At 35.9% G+C, this 21,438-nt stretch overlaps 1 protein-coding gene across 1 annotated transcript in view; it reads right to left on the bottom strand.

Annotated features, from left to right (window-relative positions):
• NBAS (NBAS subunit of NRZ tethering complex) overlaps positions 1–21,438 on the bottom strand; it is a 169,247-nt gene that overhangs the window by 100,469 nt on the left and 47,340 nt on the right. The window contains exons 26-34 of the mRNA XM_027750754.2: positions 21,247–21,380; positions 20,468–20,530; positions 19,209–19,331; positions 17,664–17,766; positions 15,088–15,311; positions 12,760–12,872; positions 10,172–10,285; positions 2,968–3,081; positions 1,976–2,133 (exon numbers count right to left, since the gene is read on the bottom strand). Of these exons, the coding sequence (XP_027606555.2) occupies positions 1,976–2,133; positions 2,968–3,081; positions 10,172–10,285; positions 12,760–12,872; positions 15,088–15,311; positions 17,664–17,766; positions 19,209–19,331; positions 20,468–20,530; positions 21,247–21,380 (1,146 nt within the window). The remainder of the gene's footprint in view (positions 1–1,975; positions 2,134–2,967; positions 3,082–10,171; positions 10,286–12,759; positions 12,873–15,087; positions 15,312–17,663; positions 17,767–19,208; positions 19,332–20,467; positions 20,531–21,246; positions 21,381–21,438) is intronic.

Raw genomic sequence — 21,438 nt, 5'->3', positions numbered from 1 at the left:
CAACCTGTAGAACTGGTGAGGGTCAAAAGACACTTAAAGCTGTTTAATATCTCTGGTCAGTGTGACCTTATGATAAAGATCTTTTGCATCTACCCATCTATCCACATACAGAGACAGAGTGCTTGGACAGAACATGTAGGACATCGGTGAACAGAACTGAAAAGGTCATGTTTCATTTCTGAAGGAAATAATTGTAGAAGAAACTGGTTGAATGTACCTTGACAGAAATTATTACTCGGCTTTGGCTTCCTGAGGCAAATACCAAATTAATCATCACTGCACTTTTGCTAGAAAAGGTTTACACTAACAAAGAAACCTGAGCAACAAATTAGGTCTCCAGTTTTGTGAATGGAAAAGACAGAGAATCTTTTCCTTTGGAGTAGTGGGATGCAAGAAAGTGAGAACCAGTGGCTGAGCAGTTGCACTGCATTACAACAAAAAGGACATGAAGCCTTTCAAAGGATTTGGACAGCAATATAGCAGATGTGAATTGAATGAAGTTTTAACAAATTTTGGTTTATACAGTGCCAAAACTTTGTCTGACTTCAAATTCTAATTCTAGGTAAACACACATAATGGAGGGGGGGAAGCTTTTATTTAAAAATTGTACAGGTATCAATACATGTTTAAGCTCATAGTTTTACCTATCTCTCTGAAATTTCAGTTTTCATAATGAAAAAAATGTAAATAGCTTGCAGGAAATAAACTGTATTTGAAATCCTTTGCAGCTTTTATTCTAATGTTACCCCTGTTACTGAAGTAGCACAGACTGCCTTCATATATTGCCTGTATTTCTCATACACATTGCTATTCAAGTGGTTTTGTAAAGATAAAAGGCTACACACTTGCAGCTACCTTAACTGGACTTCACGTGTGCTGAAGCTATGGCTCCCTCCTCCATTCCTGCCCTGTGTTGAGAGACCTCTAAGATGTTTCCATTCATTCATTCATTCATGGCCAGTCTTCGCGAACGAAGATTTGGGAAAGGTCTTTACCCTTCGAGCCTGCGCAGTGGATTTTTTAGGTGAGACACAGTGTGCGCTGAACTGAGCCCACCCTTTAATGCTGAGGTTCAGCTGCCAGGGCCGAGCGAAGTTCGGAGGGTGGCAGCGAGGTCCTCAGGACGTAGGTTTGTTTAGAGTGACCTTCTCTTAGATGGATGGCCTTACAGGGCTGACGAGCTCCATCTGCCCGGAGGAGCTCCCTGACTGGGAATCGAACCCGGGCCGCGGCGGTGAGAGCGCTGCATCCTAACCACTAGACCACCAGGGGGCCCCTGTTTCCATTACACAATTATAAATCTAAGAACACTGTGAACTCTTAGACAAGACAATTATGAATTCTCAAACAAGTCACAGTATGTAGGCCAAGCCACAATTACAGTGGCTTGTACAATCACAATTTAACATTCTGACAACCTAAATTACTCCACTACCATAATAGTGTGATCAGCTCAACACCTAAGACATGATTCTCTTAAGTCAGTTGCACAGTTAATAAAGATAGCTCAGAGATAAAGCCTCTTGTACTTGATAAAATCATTACATCATTGAAATCAGTAAGAAAATAATTTCATTGTATATTGGGTAAAGATCATAAAAATCATAAACTAAACATTTAACAGATATTTATGTGAGCATTTAATGAAGTTGCATTACTAGGTGTAAACACTAAGAAGACATTTCAAAATTTCATTAATTGCATTTGCAAATAAAATGTTTAAATCAGGCTATCAATGAACAAATTAAAAGTACTAAGACAGAAAATACAAAGGCATTTCTACTTGAGAAACCAACTCATCATATAAAACTGCTTAGAATGAGACCTCATTTGCTGAAATATAACAATAAAAGCAGAAAAATGGAGTAGAACAAATGGAGGGTAAAACTTAAGGGAAAAAACTTGAAAATGAGCACAAATCCCCCTTACTCTGGTAAGCACTGAACTTTATGGAAGAAGCTTCAGAAACAGGTACCTGGGTTTGCAATGAACTGCTCACTCCCAGCAACGTCTCTATGGCACTTGGGGGACAGTGTGTCAGAGCGAAGGCCATGAGTTCCTGACGCATTCCCAAATCCTGGTAGCCTTCTGACTGCCCAAGCTGACTGCATACTTCCCAGCTTTTAGAATAACCTACAAGGGAACACAAAACATACTTCCTATCGTAAATGATAGGAGGATGCTGCATAATTCTTATTGGATGAGATAAAAGAGGGCATGTAACAATCTTGTCAACACTTAACATCCCCCAAAAAAGGAACAATAAAAGGCTTCATAAACCAGAGGTGTAACTCAAATTTAGACTGACCAAATGCATAAAAGACTAATTTTTATCATATTGCAGATATCACTATAATAGGTATCTGTAAGCCTACATTCTCTACTTTACATATCACAATAAGAAAACCATTGTTTACTTCAGAGTATGATACTGAATATCCTATTGGAGTGGTTGTAAAAACCAAGTATAATCACTTGATATATTAAAAGAATCTCAGTTCCTCTTGGATTTTCCCCATCATTCTCAAGGCAGAAAAAAAGAGCTGAAGAAACAAATCCCATCTTCCTTAGTACCTTGACATATGTATTTCATTCACCTCCACTCATACCCTCACATACATAAATTAAAGGTAAACTTCTAAAACACCTGGGCCTTCCTACTAGCTGGAGTCACGTTTTTACCTGTTTGAGAGGGGTACAGTGTAGAAAAAACTAGAAATCGTGTTCCCAGAGGCATAAAGAAAAGCTCCCTAAGGTTACACGTCTCATAGCTTGGTACATACTTACTACATACAGTATTTGCTGTATGTGTCTCTATTCCGTGGAGACGTTACTTCACTTCCATAAACAAGATGTAATTACTACTTTAATGAAATGGTCCAATCTGAAATACCACACCTCACAATAAGCCAAGAGTCAAGACTTCCACCACCATCACCTCATGCAACCTCTGTTTATTCCCTTCACCTGTAGCCATGAGCTCCTGGCAATGCATACTAGCTGCTTTGTAGTCCTGGAAACTGAGAGCCTGTTCCACTAAAAGGATTAAAACTTGACCTTTTCTCTCCATCTGATCATCTCCTGCAAGAAAAATTCAAAATTTTTATTAGTTAATTGGAATTAACGTTCAACTTCAGCTTGCTACTTCATTTCTTAAGAATTAGCTATACACCACAACATGAAAAGCCCCTCTTGAAATTCAAACAGGAATAAAATTATCTGCTTTTTCCTGAAGGAAACAATAAAACCAGTTATTCATATATTTTAAAAAACACTGACATTAAAGCTGGCTAAAAAAAAAAAAAAAAAAAAAAAAACAAAAAAAACCACAACAAACAACAGCATGTTATGTCTAGGTTAAAAAAAAAGGTTTAAAAACTGTATTTATGTGATGGCCAAGACATAGACCAAAACTGATATTTAAGCTAAGTGACATACAAATCAAAATCCTGACATTGGGAAAAAAAAAGTCCATGAAGAAAAAAATTAATTTTTTGTTTTCTTACAGTGTACAAAGACCCAGTTTAAACTACCACTTCACAGCTCCAAATAATTCATGAGATGCAGAAAACAGGCATTTAAAAATCGCTAACCTCTTAATTTGAGCGAGTAGAACTGAAACTAATTCTTCCACACCATACACGGATCTCCATCAGCAGACCTGGACAATGCCTCTTCCACCAGTCACGGGTCAGAAATAACACTTCAGATTCTACTGAACTCTTCTGACTAAAGTTTCTTCAAGAATCTTTGTAGAAAAATGTCCTGACCTCAATTTTAATACATCACCTTTCACAGACAAAAATCTAATAAGACAGCTCATCTCCTTTTCAAAGCCAGTTACTGTTAATACAAATAACATTTATACCTGTCACTCTTTACTACTCATCTATTTTTGTTAAAAGCTTTTTCCAGTTTAGACTGAACACACAAAAATGAAATTTATTTACTTTACTGACACTAGTTTTTCCAGTCTTGTGCTCAAAATACTATCTATGTCCATGCACTGTATGAGAAGGTGACAAAACATCCACCGGAAAAAATAATCTTACACTATTCATTTTAATTTAGGAAAGAATTTTTAGAATAAAAATGAGTGCATTTTTTCAATGCAAGCTTCTTGCTCATGTTTCTCTATTATTAAAAGCAATTCTATGCAGTCAGTGCTGTTACAGTCATTTGAAAAGGGCACTGGCTTATGAAACTCTATTACTACAACTTGTGAAATGCAAATATTTCAGAAGGTTAAACAGATCCAGTTTCAAAAACCATTTAAAGAGTACATGCTCTTAAATTGCATAGCTGTTACTTTTAACTCCACTTTGCAGATCCATCACCACAGACAAAGCACATTTCTTTTTAAAGCTTTCTCAAAAGAAAAGCTGCAGCAGTTGCACTAGAATGACATTCAGGCAACCGAAGTTACCCTAATTACTGAACTCAATCAAGACTCCCCGAATCCCCTCACGTCAGGACTAGCTCAGCTGGGAGAACAGGTTGGTTTCCCATCATTTTATCTTCTGGCCTCCTGCTCGATATACTGCCAGCACACAATGTTGCAAATTAATCACATTCAAGGCTCTTCTGTTGCAAAATTTTGCCCTCTGGAACCTGGGAACCTCTCATTCAGGCAAAAGCAATTACAGATGACAAAGAGGTGCTTCTATCTACACAAGCTAAATGTGAACTGTCATTTCTATAAGCAAGAGACACGTACTTGCCACTCACCTTCTGATGCCCACTTTACCCTGACAGCTTGACTTCCTGCAGAGAGATCTGACTAAGTAGCAGACACAAATAAAAGGCAATAATCACACTATTGCCACTCAGATTTCAACTAGACAAAATAATCACTGCTATTTATTCCCACTTCAAAATCTGTGAGATTGGAGGAAAGAGAGGAAGAACCCTTGGACCAAGGAATGGTTTTCCAAACTATGCCTGAGCAGTTGCATGCTGTCAAGTCCCCCATCCCCAATGTTTCAGCTCAGTACTTTTGATGTAGTAGGATACACCACTGCATGTTTCACAGAAGCATAAGCATAAAATATAAGGATCGCTTTCCATCCACTCCATGGCTATACTTGCTCATCTCATCTCCATTATTTCACTCATTTCTGCTTCCATTGCCTTGACACACACTGTTATGGCACAGAACAGCTCCAACATTAGTTGTGAATCCCCTGCAATGCACAGCCCAACCTTCTTCATGCAGCTTTCATTAACACTGCAGTGACTTATAATACTTCCTGCTGCAGTTTAGTTATTGTCTCCTATTCAAACATGAAAAAATTCACTGCTTCAGCTTTCTGACACCTCATTTCATGCTATTTTATTAATAAAATCTTATAAAAGTGAAATTTTTTTATTCTAGATTGTTGTCCTTGCCATTCTGACAGATATCCAAGATCTAAAAGCCAAGAGAGGAATGACAAAAACCCTTAAAATTGTGACTTGATTATATTAAATAGTAATTCAGCATCAAACCTTAATGTTAATGTGTGACATACAGACTCAAATCAAATTTAGAAACTGGAAAGGGGGGGCGGTGTGCATGCACACACGTCCAAGGGAAATGCTGGAGTCTCCATCCCAGGAGGTATTTAAAAGACATGGAGAAGTGGCACTTAAGGACACGGTTTAGTGGTGGGCTTGGCAGTGCCAGGTTGGCGGTTGGACTGTGATCTTAAAGGTTTTCTATAAACTAAATGATTCTAAGATTCTAGTACAAACAATGAGAGGAAAAATATGGAAGGTCAGAAATAACAGGAAATACGTTTTTCTTGAGAAATAAATGATGTTCAAATACTCTTTAAAAGCTTGGATCCAATTTGGATTGTACAAAGAAAAAAAAGCTTATTGAAACACCTTGTGTAAGATGCATGCTATTTGTGAGTGGATGAACTCATATTATCTTAAATGAAATCATATCACAAAAACTTTAAAGTCAAATGATATCAACACTTTAGAAATTCAATGTTGCTTACATTTAGGAGATCAGAAACCAACTAGTTAATTCTACGTGCAAGAAAGTCAGTGTTAAGAAAGGTAAATCTCAAAACCAAGATTTGACTTAGGAATCTGAGCAAAGTTTAAAGTTATTAGACTTCATTTATGGATATTAAAATTAAGTAAATTGCCATAGAAAGTTGTGAGAAAAGGGAATACTGAAAACATTTCTAGAGAGCCTGACAAAAGAAATAAACAGCTACGCTCATCAGATCTTTCTGATATACAGTAAGAGTAGAGAAGATGCTCTTAATTTCTGATACAGAAGCATTTTTTCTATTCTTTTCTGCACACATCCACTCAAATAATTGCATGAAGTGAATTCTTTACATCCTTTCTTAACAAAGAGTGTGGATTAAGTGAGGACTGTGAGACACAGAGCAGCTCCAGCTCCCTGAGCAGGTGCAGATTTTCTGGCTGCCATGCTGAGCACATTCTCCCTCCCTCACTTTACCCATCTGTGAAATTAAGATAACACTTGTGGTGCTTACTTTACAGAGGTAGTGACAGGAGGCTTAAGTAGAGTTTACTGTCATTAATCAAATACTTTAAAGCAATTAAGAAGCTACCTGATATTTCATTACCTAAGCAATATTTAAACTTTGATAAGTATGAAAATAAATTCTATTACTGACTTCCAGTGCTGCCCTCTAAACCGTAGTCAGAGAACACAGCTCATGAAGCTCCTTAAAGATAACTATGTGCACTCTACTCTTGCATCCACAACAAATGCACTTTTAAAACTGAAATTAAAATATATATGCTCACAGAATTTTATAGGCTATATACTATGTAGAGTAAAACACAGCGTATACTATATGCTCTATAAACACACATATGTCTAAAATTTATACAGGCATGGACAGATGTACCAAGCAGGTCCTTCCCTTTCAGTAATCATATGGGGTGGGGTGGTAAGAGGAGCAAAGAGAGGGAATCGCTGAAACAAATTCCTCCCATTTGCAGACAAAGCACAAGAAAGCACTCCACTGGTACATACACAAGGTGGATTGGGAACAGAAGGGACCACAAATTTGAGCATGCATAACCAATACCAGTAAGTATGTTCCACAAGACAAAATCAGAACTACCTGCACAGCAAAGGTGGCTCATAAATCAGGATAATTGTATAAGTAGTGAAAACCAATTAAGGACAAAAACCAATTCTTTCTCCCAGCAGCACTTATATGTAATTCTTCATTAAGCAAGTCCATGAAGTTCAATCCCTAGATTCTTTTCCAATATCCAGACCCATCCCAATATATCTCAATAAAATCATTTGCTTTCATCATAAGCTGTTAGAAATCAAGATACCCTTTCCCAGTAGTTTTATACCTGCCAACAAAGACTATATGTACTAAAACCACAAGGAAGGTTTTCCTTTTCCAATATTAAATTTAAAATAAAATATTAATTCACAAATCTTACAACCTGTATGCATAAGCTGCCCTTTTGGCTACAAACTAATTTGTGGAATATATTTATCATTCTTACGATAGGTTACCAAGTCCTAAAATAACTATTTAATTAATACTAACTAATTGTAACTCAGTAACTTAAATTACAAGTTGATAGGTATAGAAATACCACTTCTGCATGTCTTTCTTTAATGTTTTTTGGGGTTTTTTTATATCTACCATCAAATTTTGCAAAGCTCTTCATTACAAACTATGATTAAGGCTATGCCAGCATTCCACTTAAAATCTGTTTTCAAAGGTATTAATGACTAACAGGATGGAACACCAGGCACAAAAAACTTGCAATAGTAGTCATATGCTGTTTACAGCTTTCAAGTCCAGAAAAAAAAAAAAAAAAGAAATTAAGAAATACTGCATTTCTTAAAATGAAATAAGTCTGTTTTCCATAACCCATCTCCTACAAAATATAAGTTTAGATAAAATTCACAAATATGGCATTCTCATACCAAACCTATATCTTACTTATAAATTAACATCCTCTACGGAAAACAGCTTGTAAATATAAGCAATACAAATAGACATACTTTAGTAACCGTGAAATGGTTTTTAATTACAAAAGCTTAAAGCTACTTACGCAAAATAAACCAACTAAACAAAAAAATCACACACTCCCACCACAGAAAGTCATGACTGGAAATGTTTTCTTGCTATATTTTCATTTTTAATAAATAAATATTATTCTATAATCAAAAGATTACTTTGAAAGTGACAGTTATTTCTTTATTTAGTATAAGAGACAAGTAAAGTATGTCAAAGTAGTGTATTTCTTACCAAGATTCACTCTTGAAATATACTTTTACTACTAAAATTCCCTACTTATCACAGGAGCAATCATCAGCATTACTCTTGATGTTAACCATTAAAGTCAGAGAGCCCAACATTTGCAGAATAAATATGTCATTGGTAGAGTAAGTACCAGTTTCTAAATCATTCACCTGTTTAAAAATTAACCACCTCACACATCCATCTTCTGGTTTTCTCTAGCCTGGTAAGCGCATGGAAGAGAAAAATCATGAGGCCATTTCATCATCTGGCTTTAAATATCTCTCTTCAATCTCTCTTTCCGGTGCTGTGTCTGTGTCACTGTGATTATAACACTAGCACACAGAAGTTACCATATCATTGAGCTCTATACAAATTACCTGAAGTTCTCCATCTAATATCTGGTGCCTGCCACCTTTCAGTCTCTGGAGATGAGAGCCACGAGTTTGATCCCTGTTCAAAGGTACATGCCAGGGCACTGTAAAGTCTGATCTAAAGCTAAGGCACTAGGCTAACAAAACTGGACAAAATACTTAGTGTTTTTAAGCTTCATAAAGCCTCTGTGGATTTTGTTTTCCCTTCCTTCATACAAAGAGAATCCCTTAGATTCAAAAAGAAGATAAAACAAAAATCAACATTAGCCTAAAGAACCCAGAATACTATGAAAAATTGAAAGATTTTAACTTGATGTGGGAGGAAGCAGACAGGACAGGGAAAGAGCTGTACAGCAATCTCATCTTACAAACCAACAGGGAGACTTTTTTTTTTCCCCAAAAGTCTTACAAGCAAAGAAAAAAAGAGAAGTTACAACTGTCATTCTAATTTTTTGATGGACTACATGTAAAATATGTAGATTGGATCCAGCTACCTAACATGGTACCGTCCCCTTCCCTCTGTCATCTTTCATGTAGCAGTGCTATGTAATGGGAGCACTGAGCACACCAGAGTCACGACATTTCCTGTGACTCCTTTCCTTAGGACCCAGGCATCTTGGGAGGTCAGCAGCCTAACTTCCTTACCTCTGTTCATAACTTCACACAACCCTCTCAAATATCTCCCTCCCTATTTATAATACTATGTAAAAAATTGCCAATATGAAGCTTCCTGAAAACATAAGAAAAAAATCTTAAATGATCTAACAAATAGAAAGGGAAAAGGGAATTACCCAGGCATGCTTCAGTGACAAAGCCAAAATGCACTGATTTTATATACCAAGCTGCATGAAATATGAATGTCTATTTCATATTTCTATATTCTATTTCTACATCATAAAAATACAGCAGTGTTGTGATTACAGCTGCATTGATTAAGTATTTTTCAAAAATCAAAAGGCAGCTACCTTAGGTAGGCCTTAGGTAAAAAAAAAAAAAAAACACTAATATCCTCAGGACTCAAGCTTTGAAGATGTTCAGTTCATCAAATGAATACTCAACTTAATGCATTATTTTTAGTGCCCAAAGGAAATAAATGCAGCATAGACAAAAGTCTAACAGCTGAAATTCATGCTTTACAGATGACTTTTCCCCTCTAAATTAAATGCGACTATGTTTAAATAAAACTACCTTATCTGACAGAGAGAAGAAGATTTACTGGAATTTTAGTACTACCAATTAATTGTAAAACAAGATGTTCTCAGCCACAACTCCTCCAATCTGAAATAAGCTTTTACTCCAACTCTAGATTAGACTAGGTATTTTTTATTTCGGGTATTAGTGGGACATCAGAGCAGCTGACCATTTCAGCTGTTTTACAAATAAAATATTCCGGTTTTGTAAAATCTTTTATTCCTCTCCAATGACTGCTCTTCCAGATGACTTTTTAGTCCTATCTTCAAACACATCTTCTAACGATCAACTCTAATGTCCTAAAGTGTGACATCAACCACATCGCTTGCAATTCAGAGTCTTATTAACACAGCTTACCTGCAACCCTTAGCAAGTTTGCAAGTCCCAGGAGCTTAGCAGACTGTTTATAGTTTGTTGACATCTGAGCCAAACAGTCCTTGATGAGACTGAGTCGATCAGAACACAAACGCACTGTTGAAAGTAGAACTGGTGTTAAGAGACTGCACAAATGAACTTGAGTGCTGGATTTCTGGTTAAACAGCATGGGCACAGGAAGTGATGGGGAGTATAAGAATGCAAACACAATCTGAAAACCAGCCCTTCATGCAGATCTTCAATTATACCTATAAACAGAAAGTTAAAATAATACCCCAGTATATCCAGCTCCAACCACTACAAGTCAGGCTGCAAAGGGAGCAAAAAGAGAAACTGACCTGAAGGAAAACTTGGTTTTGTTCCAGGTTTTCACATTCAATGATTTTCAAATTATACAACTAACCAAGATACCTTTATAAAATTTTTTTTAATTATCATTTTTGCAACATTCTGAAAGAATGATAAGGCAGACATTAACTTTCATTTAAAATGTTTTAAGTAACTAAGATTTCATGCTACATTTTATTTTAGCATAGATGAGATACATCACAGACTGAAAGAACTGTCATAGGCAAATTCTTAAGGCTGTTTTAATATACGTAAAAATTTTCTGAGCAAGTGGAAGCATAGTCTGCAGATCATCAGGTTGTGTCAACCATATTCTGAGAAGCTTATAATTAGTACTGCGTTTTGAAAGTGATTTTACAAGGAATTAAACAATTATCTTAATTGCCTAATTTAATATCATCACCTGAATTCAGTGCTCTTTTTAGCTAGCTAGTGGGTGGCTAACTCCAGGCTGCTGCTTTAAAAAGGTAACTTTCTCATACCATGCAAGTTCTCAGAACACAGAGGAACAGCATGCAGATCTTCCACTTAACACTCAGTAAGACTTTAATAGCTGCATGTGGATAAAATCTGCATTTGCATATTGGGCTTAAAACATAGGATACTAGGCCTCTCAATAAGAGCAAAGAAGTACTCACATAATGAAAACTCTATCAATTCTAGAAATCAAGTTCAACTAAAATAATTTAAGAATGAAGGAACAGGAAAAGGTTACATTTTTAGTTTAATTTTTAATATTCTATTCCACATATATATTAGTATACAGCAATAGTATGTTTTCATTCACTCATTACACAAGCAAGATTTTTTGTAAATATCAAATGTAACTAAAAGTAATCTGATGGGTCAAACACATTAAAGATGGACTTTTCTTCACCTTTAATGTTAATAAGGAGTCTACAAACCAGATTTTATTAAAAGAGAGCATAATAGTAGTTCATAAACTTAAATTGCTGAGTTTGTTAAAAATACAAGTGAGGGGAACAGCTGATATTTAGTGCTACTTTAATGACATTCTATCAAAGTAACATACCGTTTAAAGGCTTTCATTAAAACTTGAAAACATCATTTTAATCATATTAGATTAATCTGATTTACATGAAAGATACTGGAGATAAGTCAGGCTCATTAATGAAATTATAGGCATGACTTCACATATTCTAATTAATCCAAATCAGTTGTATTACACATACTGTGAACACAGTATTATGCTGCCACTTTTTAAATGATACCTTCATGTCCAGACCAAAAAATGCTGAAGAAAGTATGTGCATTTTTTTACAGGCTGAACAAACTGACTAAAAAAGAATTTTACTCCAGATATCAACAGGCTAATACTGCAAGATCTAGAAATCAGACATTCTTAGTCCAGAAATGGTAAGATTTCAGAGTATTACATATGGAGCATTAACTCACTTGAAGAAATACTTGGAAAAAAAGAGAATAAAAAGAGAACACCAAAGTAAACTAACAACAGCCACTAAGGACATCTACTTCATTCTCCATAGACTCGTAAGTGCTTTCCATAAATCCCAGTATTTCTCTGCACAATACCAGAAGTAAAACACGTTTCATTGGTACTCAGTGCTCATCTCAGCCAGTTCTCTTACAGTGCTTCCATTACTAGTGTTCATGAAGTTTCACTGTACATAAGCATAAAATTTCTTTCCAACTCCTGTCCAACAACTTTCTGTTCTATTGGAGTCAGAGCTCCAAAACAGATTTAATTGTAACCAATTGATCAGAAGAAATACCTCGTAAAAGTTCACTTCCACTGTCATTGGGTTTTATATACTTCCAAAAGGAAACAGCCCAGTGGAGACAGGAAAACTGCCTATCCATGATAGTACTTCTCTCCCACCCATTATTTTAAAGCTCATCGGCACATAAGCAAGTGCAGATTATTTAGCAAATTAAAGATGAGCTCAAACTATTTCTGTTGAAGTCACCAGGAATTTCATATACTCAATACTCTAATTATTTTAAAGTCCTGCTAAAAGTAAGTCCCAAAACAGAGGTGTAATATGCAAATATCTTTCTTATCTCATATAAACTAAAAAATTTTATTACAAAAATCATTTTTTGACATATACCTGTAAACTGGAGGCAGGAAACAGACCCCTTAGTTTAATCGTGTCACACTTACATAATAGTAACTATTTCTCATGTATATTTATGCCTGTGATTCAAGTACTTATATAAAGAATAAAATTATGCAGTACCTTGCAGCGGTAATATTTTCACTCCAAATTCTTCAAGGTAACCGAGAGCACGAATGAGGTCCAACTCCTCCTGAACAGCACTGGGACTGTCCACAATAAGCTGTAGACAGCACCTAATAAGGAATGAAACACATTTTTCTCAAGTTTGATGAACACATCCAAAGTTAGATTTGTAGAAAAAGTTCACCTCTGAGTAAAACAAAACAAAAGAACAGCCACCAGTAATTTACTGTACTTATGAAATGTCAAAATACTCAATACTCTTTTAACACACACTAGAAGTGTCTGGTTCTCTGTTATGGCTGGCTAAACATTTTAACAAATTTCTATTTTCACATTGCCTTCAACTGGTTGTGTGTGATAAGCACATCACCTAAACCCTCCTGAATTTAGGCCTACAATAATTTAGTAGAAAACGTTGAAGACACTTTTACTTAAATATATAATTATTTTGGGAAATACTTTTCCTATCACTACTGCATTTTGGTATTGCCATATACTAGAAGATAAAAGCGAAATACTGTAAAAAGTTGATTGGAAGTAAAACATTAGAGCCACTGTCACAATTTCCTCAACTAGGTACAGCAAATAAAAACAATGCTGATTAAGAAAACAACAAAAAAACTCCCACTAAATTGATCTGAAGATGAATCAATGCATGAGATCATTATCAGCCCATGATTTTAAATATTTTTAATTCATATGTTTTATGAATATTATATTGATGTAATAAGCTTTTGGATATTTTTTTTATTACAACTTGCATTCTGATACAGTGTATTCATATGTAGTTTTATTAAAACACATTTAACAAAAAAATCAACATGCAAAATCATAGTATGGCCTGGGTTGGAAGAGACCTTAAAGATCATCTAGTTTCAACATTCTGCCATGGGTAGAGATTAAACCTTCCACTAAACCAGGCTGCTCAGAGCCCCATTCAACCTGGCCTTCAACACTTCCAGGCAGCAGACATTCACAGCTTCTCTGGACCATCTGTTCAAGTACCTCACCACCCTGACAGTAAACATTTTTTTCTCCTAATATCTAATCTGAACCTACTCTCTTTCCATTTGAAGCCATTCCCCCTGTCCTGTCACTGCATACTCTTGTAAATAGTCTCTCTGCATCTTCCTTGTAGGCTCCATTCAGGCACTGGAAGGCTGCAATTAGGTCACCCAGAGCCTTCTCACCTCCAGGCTGAACAATCCAAATTCCCTCAGACTTTCCTCATAGGAAAGGTGCTCCAGCCCCTTAATCATCTTGGTGGCTTCCTCTGGACTTGCTCCAGCAGGTCAATGTCCTTCCTGTGCTGGGGACCCCAGGACTGGATGCAGCGCTCCAGGTGGGGTCTCATCAGAGCAGAGCAGAGGGGCAGAATCCCCTCCCTTGACCTGCTGCCCACACGGCTTTGGATGCGGCCCAGGACACATTTGGCTTTCTGGGCTGTGAGTGCACACTGACAGGTCATGTCCAGCCTCTCACCCACCAGAACCCCCTGGTCCTTTTCAGAAGGGCTCCCCTTGATCCGTTCATCCCCCAGCCTGGACTGATACCAGGGGTTGCCTGACTCAGGTGCAGCACCTTGAACTTGGTTTTATTAAATTGCCTGAGATTAATACAGGCCCACTTCTCAAGCTTGTCCAGGTCCCTCTGGATGGCATCCTGTCTCAGTGATTTCAAATGGTTTAATTCACCTTACACATTAAATCAGGAAATTATTTTATTTGTTCAGTGTGCCATATGGCTTTTATCTCTACATGTTAATTAAGAATAGACACATTTACATCAAAAATAAAATAAAACTGTATGTTGGCTGAACATTCCATCTGAACCTATCACATTTTTCAGGAGCATTGACAAATATTTCAGGCTGAAGATTAAAACATGAGGAGAATGAAAAAGTTAAAGAGAAGATCAATACATTCTACCTAAAACAACTCATACACAGAGGCTACTAGGAGACCTACACACTATGATAATCCCTCAGGAAAACAAGGTTAAATTACCATGAAACATCTCATTGGAGGTAAGTCAGAGAAGGACCAAAACATCTTACTAAACAGAATAAACACACAGTCACACATTCTTAGGAAGTATTTGATCTATAAACCACATATTTTGAAATATCACCATAAAACTAAGATAAAAGCTAATCACAGGGCCCTTAGCACTAAAAGCAATGCTACTTTGTATTTCCAGAGCCTGCTTGTGAAAAAAGATTCTCAATAGGAGACTGGGCAGGGTGGGAAATATTAGCAAATAAACCCTAATTTTACATCAACATTAAATCAGCTGTATTTATGTATATGATAACTATAAACATACCTGGCCAACTCCATACAGCTATCAGTCAAACTCGTTGAAGAATTGAAATATTCTCTGCCAGCAGCCAGAACTAGTTCAATACTTCTTGCATAGCTGACTCGGTACTGTGGCTTCCCTTTTGATGAACTTGGTAGATCCACTGACCAAACGCTGCAATGCATCATTTGCCCAGCCAAGTGGATATTGTCTATACTGCTTGAGCATAAAAGACTTTCAGTGAATATCTAAAAGGAAGAACAGTAATTTAATAACCTGCAGCAGCAGCTTCAAGTCAGCTTATCTGCATTCTATGGAACTAGAATGCATATTCAACCTCTTTGAATAAAAGGATGTCTGAGGATGTCTGAAGTCAAAAGAATATATTCAGAAAATGTAACCTATCAAGGAAAGTATTACTTTAAGTAAAGCTAAAATTAACTAGTAGCTACTTGTTTTTACTTATTGGAGAAAAAAAGCATACTAGCTGTCTTTTTACAGTCTTTTTACTAGCTGTCTTTTAATAGGTGATCTTTAAGAGATCAGAAATATACCAACATTCTGAGGTGTTAATAAGATGTAAGAATCTGAAAAGGCAGTACAGTATTAAGACCTTAAAACCAATAACATACGAGAGGAAATTCTGTATCCCTGAAGAAACTAAAAATATTTAGAACTGATCATATAGGATGCTATTTAAATTTGAATCAAGACTATCTTCAAAGAGCACATACTAATATAATTCTGCATCTGCCAAAAAACACATAATTTATTTCCAGGTCAAAGTTTTGCCCACTTTAGACACTCAAAATAATCTCTCTTACTTACAAAAATAAGTATTTTTTTCCTTAAGCACAGTCAGTATTGTCCTAATAAAGAGCAGGACAGACATTTAATAATTTCAAAAAATATCACAGCTGAAACAAAATGGTTTTTATCAAAGGTTTTAAAGTTCACAACAAACTAAATATGATCAATGAATTATAGAAGAGACTAGGTTGGAAGGCACCTCTAAAGATCATCTGCTCCAACCTTTCATGGGAAAGGGGGCACAGACGAGATTATCTAGCACCCTGTCCAATCACATCTTGAAACAAGTATTTCTTCACTAGGAAGAACCTCTCCAAACCATCTCAGGCTCTGGAAAGGAACACAGTTCAGTGCTGCTTAAAGAACATCACACAATTGGATCATCTTCCATTCCATAACATTTTAATCTTCAAGGAACAGTGAAAGATGCAAACTATGATAGCTGTCCCTTCTTCCTCAAAGTTCACATAAACAATGTTTACCTCTCTTGAAATTTATGGACATGAAGCCCTTCTTTAAGAAGACAGAATTCACTTTGCATGGAAGCAAAACAGAGTAAGCATTATTCTAAAAAGTATCCAATATAAACCTCACATGGGATTGCAATTCCTTCCTGTCTCATCAATTTCTCAATTCTGAAGTTATCAAAATATAACTGCATATGACAGCATTACACTTCAAAGTATTTTCAGCACTCCTACATAATTTTACCAAAACCCTTGTTTGTTTTTTTTTAAATCACATCATTCAGAGATTAAAAAATAATTTGATGTTAATAGAAGACATATTAAGATCAGAGCAAAGCCAATGCCTTATTTGCAGAGTGCTCTAGTATTACAATTTTTTTAAATTAACTTAAAAAAATTCCAAGTATACTAAATTGTAGGCTATTACAAAACCATGAATATTAAATACATTTAAGTTCTCTTTGAGCAACTTCAAGCTGTACAACTACAAAGAATGAGTGATTTTTTCCATGTATAGGTTGAACAGCATTGCTTCTTTCCTTCTTTCTTTTTCTAATCTGCTTTTAAGACCTCTCCAAAGAGTTTATCAGAGTGGTAGCCATAAGCAATTAAATCTGTAAGCTGCAAAAAGCCCGCTTTCATATATATATATACACACACACACACATAAAACATGAAATATAGTGGACACAGTGCTGTATCTGTAAAAAAACTGCAGTATATTGAAGTGAAAATGCAAATAAAAAATAAATGTCACAGCAAATTCTGTATCAGTCTAATAGCTGTCCTTTGCAAATACTAATGACATAGGTTTGGATTTTATGCACATGCAGAGTTTTTCTCCTTCAATGAAATTAGATTTCTCATTTCACATTATTTTACTTCAACTGCAAGCAGCAGAAAGTCCATAATCCTATAATGATATTGGATAATATTATCAAACTAGAACTTCATGTTTAAGGAATGCTTGAGAGAAGATAACATTTATCTAAAAGAGTATTTATTTTTATTAGTTTAAAGCGTTTCTTGCTAAACACATTTGTACACAGAATTACTGTCTACAGCATACAGCCTCAAGAAGCTGACTCAATTTTGAAAAAGGTGAATTCTAGTAAAATATATACAGGATATTTATTAAAGAGGTTTTTGACAAAATGAATTCACACCAGAAATTTCTGGTTTGAATGAAAATACCGCAAAAAAGCCAGTAGACAACCAAGTAATACAACACATAAAAATGTGTTTATATTTTTGAGCAACAATATGAAATGAGTATCTGCAGCTTACCTGGGACATAAGTCAGTAAGAAGACACAAAACTCACCTCATAGCACGTATCCAAATGTAAGCATCTATACACTTTCTGCTGCATGTCTAACATATCCTGGAGCAACTCCTTCCACTGTGTCTCACTGGCTGATGGTTGCCTACAAATATTTTTTAAAATTAAACACTCCCTGCCTCAACAGATTTAAAGAAAAGCAATAGATAACACTGCATTTCAATCACCAAAAATAAGAGTTTTCTCAAATGCTATTTCAGTATTGAATTGGACTTTTAACAAGAAGTGATTTAAAGATAGAATGCATTTAATATTAATTAATATTTAAAAAGTGTCTGTGGGATAACATGGTTTGACAACAATGCAATACCCAAGTGTTTTCTCTTTTTTCTGTGGGATAAGACAGGGATTTAAGCAATTTTTCTCGAGATCCCCCAGGTAGGTTTCAAAAATTTTCAATAATACATCAGAAAGTTGGATATGCTTTCTTCCTCATAATCCAAGAACAGCGGGACAAAACCAAGTTTCTAACAGCAACTGAGGATTATTAAAGTGCTGTTCATTGTAGGCCATCTCCAAGGACTAATCAATTGCATGTAACCACAGCAGAATAGAGCTGCAACTTTATTTTGTTCCTTTAAATTGAGTGGTATTCAGATTCTTGACCCTCTGGATCCCTGGATCAATGCTGACCCACAAAACTTCAACTTCCTGTGCTCTGTTAAAACTTTTATTAGTAAAAACATTATGAAGGCTTTCTCACATTATCTTGAGCCTTTCAGATTAAAAAAAGATTTTTTAAGCTAGTTCCAGACAATAGTGATTTTCTCATGTGGCATTAACTTTCATTTTGATGAAGCAAAGAGTCTCCATGAGTGGAAAAATCAACATTTTTCCTACAGAGGCATTGACTTGATCTTTGCAAAGAAAGGTTTTTAGAACTCTTAAAAAGCTTTCATACTACTAAAAATCTAAATATTACTCTACCATTACCAATAAACTGCTGTGCATGTTTGCCTTAAATAAGAAAGAAAAATCACCCACAGTGATGGCTGCTTTTCCCAGGGTTCAAATTTTTTATCTGCTCATGCCAAGAGCCTGTAATAATTCATGCACAGTTGAAAGATGACGTAAATGAAGTAGTTCTTAAGTAGAAAAATTATACTGGGAATATAAGCAGTAGAATCAATAAGTAACAATCAATAAATTACCCTATTACAAGGGTTCCAAGAAAACATGTCAAAAACAACTAAGTATTATTTTACAAATCCTACACTCTCATTAAAATTAAATAGGTCTTAAAGGACCTCATTTACAATATGTTAACTTTTACAGTTCATCATCTTGCAGCCTTTTAGGCTTGTTTACTTGAACACAAACATACTAAAGCAGGTTCGAAGTAAGACAGACTTGACTGTGCAGAATGCAGCCAAACCAGCAATCACGTTAATCATTAGTTTAACAAATGTATTTTAGGTACACCATCTTCAGGGCGAATGCCACAGCTCCCTACTGCAGCACAACAGGCAGGGACTGTTACCTGACTGTCCTTTCCCTCTTATCTCCCGCTCCCCTTGGAATACTAACTTGCGACCTGTGTGCCTTGTCAGCCTAATCATCAGCTTCCGTGCCTCCTCCACATTGTCCTTTGTGTCTTTCACAAAAGAAACAGGTTTCTGAAGTCCATGTTTCTCCAACAGCTCTGACACACTGTAAATAGAGAGTCAGCGTTTTTGAATCCTGCACAATCGTACAACTACTACTGCAGCAGCAGTCTTAAAGCTGTCTCAGAAAATGTACTGCAAATGCAAACAGACTCCATAAAATCTGTAACAGTAGGGGTTAGCCAGAGTAACATTATCTACATTTTTTAAAATATATATAATAATAATAATACAGTAGGGTAAACACATCACCAATAACCTGATAACATATCTTTACAGTTTTCGTCTTTGATCACTTAAAGCATTACAGAGTATCAAGACCAAAACAAACTGATGCCTTAAGCCCCTAATGGTTTTTTATTTTTCTAATTTTGTAAGCCTTATAAGTTTTATAAGTAGTGGAAGTAGACTTTAAAAGCAGCAACCCTCACATCCCTTTCCCTGTAGCACCCTTAGTTTACACATTCCTTAACCCTCTTACCCCATTCTATGCTCCCCGTATCAAACCTACCCCTGAATTCAGTGGCAATGTTTAGTCTTTTGTCAAGGCAAGGCCTAGACTGTTTAGGGAACAGCATATCAGGGCCTGAATAACAAAATGGAGTCAAGAATTAGGTGAATATATACCCTCTGTGCCCCGAAGAAGATGAAGATAGATGAAGAGAGGGTCTCAAAAAGCCCCCAGCCCCAATTCCCAGGGGGTGGACCCTGGGCGGTCCAGAGCAAAGGCCACAGGGTGGACACATTTGGGATTGGATAGATGGTATTATAAAATGTAACATCTCGGGCACAGCAGGCGTGCGTCATAACATCTATTGCCTTGGCACAATAAACCCTTTCCTTATCTCACCCCTAATTACCTGCTCTGGAGATTTTTTTTAGTACCAACATCTCCACAGCATCAAAACTCCTCAGTTAACTCTCTTTCTCCTCAAAAAAAGAACAAAAAAAAAACCAAATCCCAAACTTTTAAAGCAAAAAATCTATGCATTTTTAAGATATTCAAATAGATAAAACCATTCAACATTTCTATGTTCTGAATAAAAAAAACATACAGATAATCTTGTTGACAGCACTAAAAACAAGGTAAGTATTCTTGCTGCTTTCTTGTCATAAAAAAGTTCTTGGCTCTCCTAGTGACTTGTGTAAGAATACATTATTTATTTTAGCAAAATTAAATACCTAAGAATTTGTTCCAGTTCATCTACTTCATCATGAAGAGTGTTAGTTTTATCTGTTTCAGGCCTGCAAAGATATTACACAATTAAATATATATATACAAAAGTAATTCTTATAATCTCTTAATGTATTTCATATTACACTGATATAAAGATAAGCAGTTTGAAACATTCCTTGATTAAAATGAAATATACATTTACTTGAAAATATTAAAATTGTTGGTTTCTTGCTGGGAAGACAGTTGAAATTGAGAGGGTCCCTCAGTTTCCCAAGAACAGAGCTTCTTCCTTCCTTAGACTATTCTCAGGTTCTCTCCTTCATACATGCAAAAGATACTGGAATAATAGTTGACATCTCCTCCTCATGTTTCCACTTTCTTGAGAACTACCTGCCCTTCATATGGGTCTTCCATCTTCCCTCTCTCGTCGGGCCATATTGCTGCTTGCAAGCTAAGTGCAACATGCCACTAATTGTAACGAGACCAATACGACACTAACACTGGGCCTCAATTCATCAGACTATAAAAGTCTAAGGAGCTAACACAGAAGCCTTGCTCCGGGCTGCAACTTTAACTCATGTTTTTCTGCATTATCTGGTAGTGTACATACACATCACAAGCATACAGATACACATATGACAATCATGGCAACTCAGAGAGGAGCAGAATATTCCAATAACATCAACTGCCCTTTAGTGACTTAACAACCATTTTTAAAGCATTAATTCACAAGTATATTTAATATTTCTAAAATATTTACGAATAACCAGCTGAAAATGTTTACCCATATCCTCTTTGTGGAAGACATTCCAAAATATCATAACAGAGAGAGAGCTGGTCATCTCGTTCACAGCTATAAATACATTCCAGTGCCGTAATCATAAGCTGGTCTTGATCAGGAATAATTTTTTGCTGACACTAACGAGAAAAGAAAGCACACTAATTTTTATTTTCCATTTCTAATTCAACAGTTTTC

The sequence above is a fragment of the Pipra filicauda genome, unplaced genomic scaffold (genome assembly GCF_003945595.2).
Source record: "Pipra filicauda isolate LSUMZ 115617 unplaced genomic scaffold, ASM394559v2 scaffold184_size3518187_pilon, whole genome shotgun sequence".
In the NCBI taxonomy this organism is placed as follows: domain Eukaryota; kingdom Metazoa; phylum Chordata; class Aves; order Passeriformes; family Pipridae; genus Pipra; species Pipra filicauda.
This window is presented reverse-complemented; position numbering and strand designations above follow the sequence as displayed.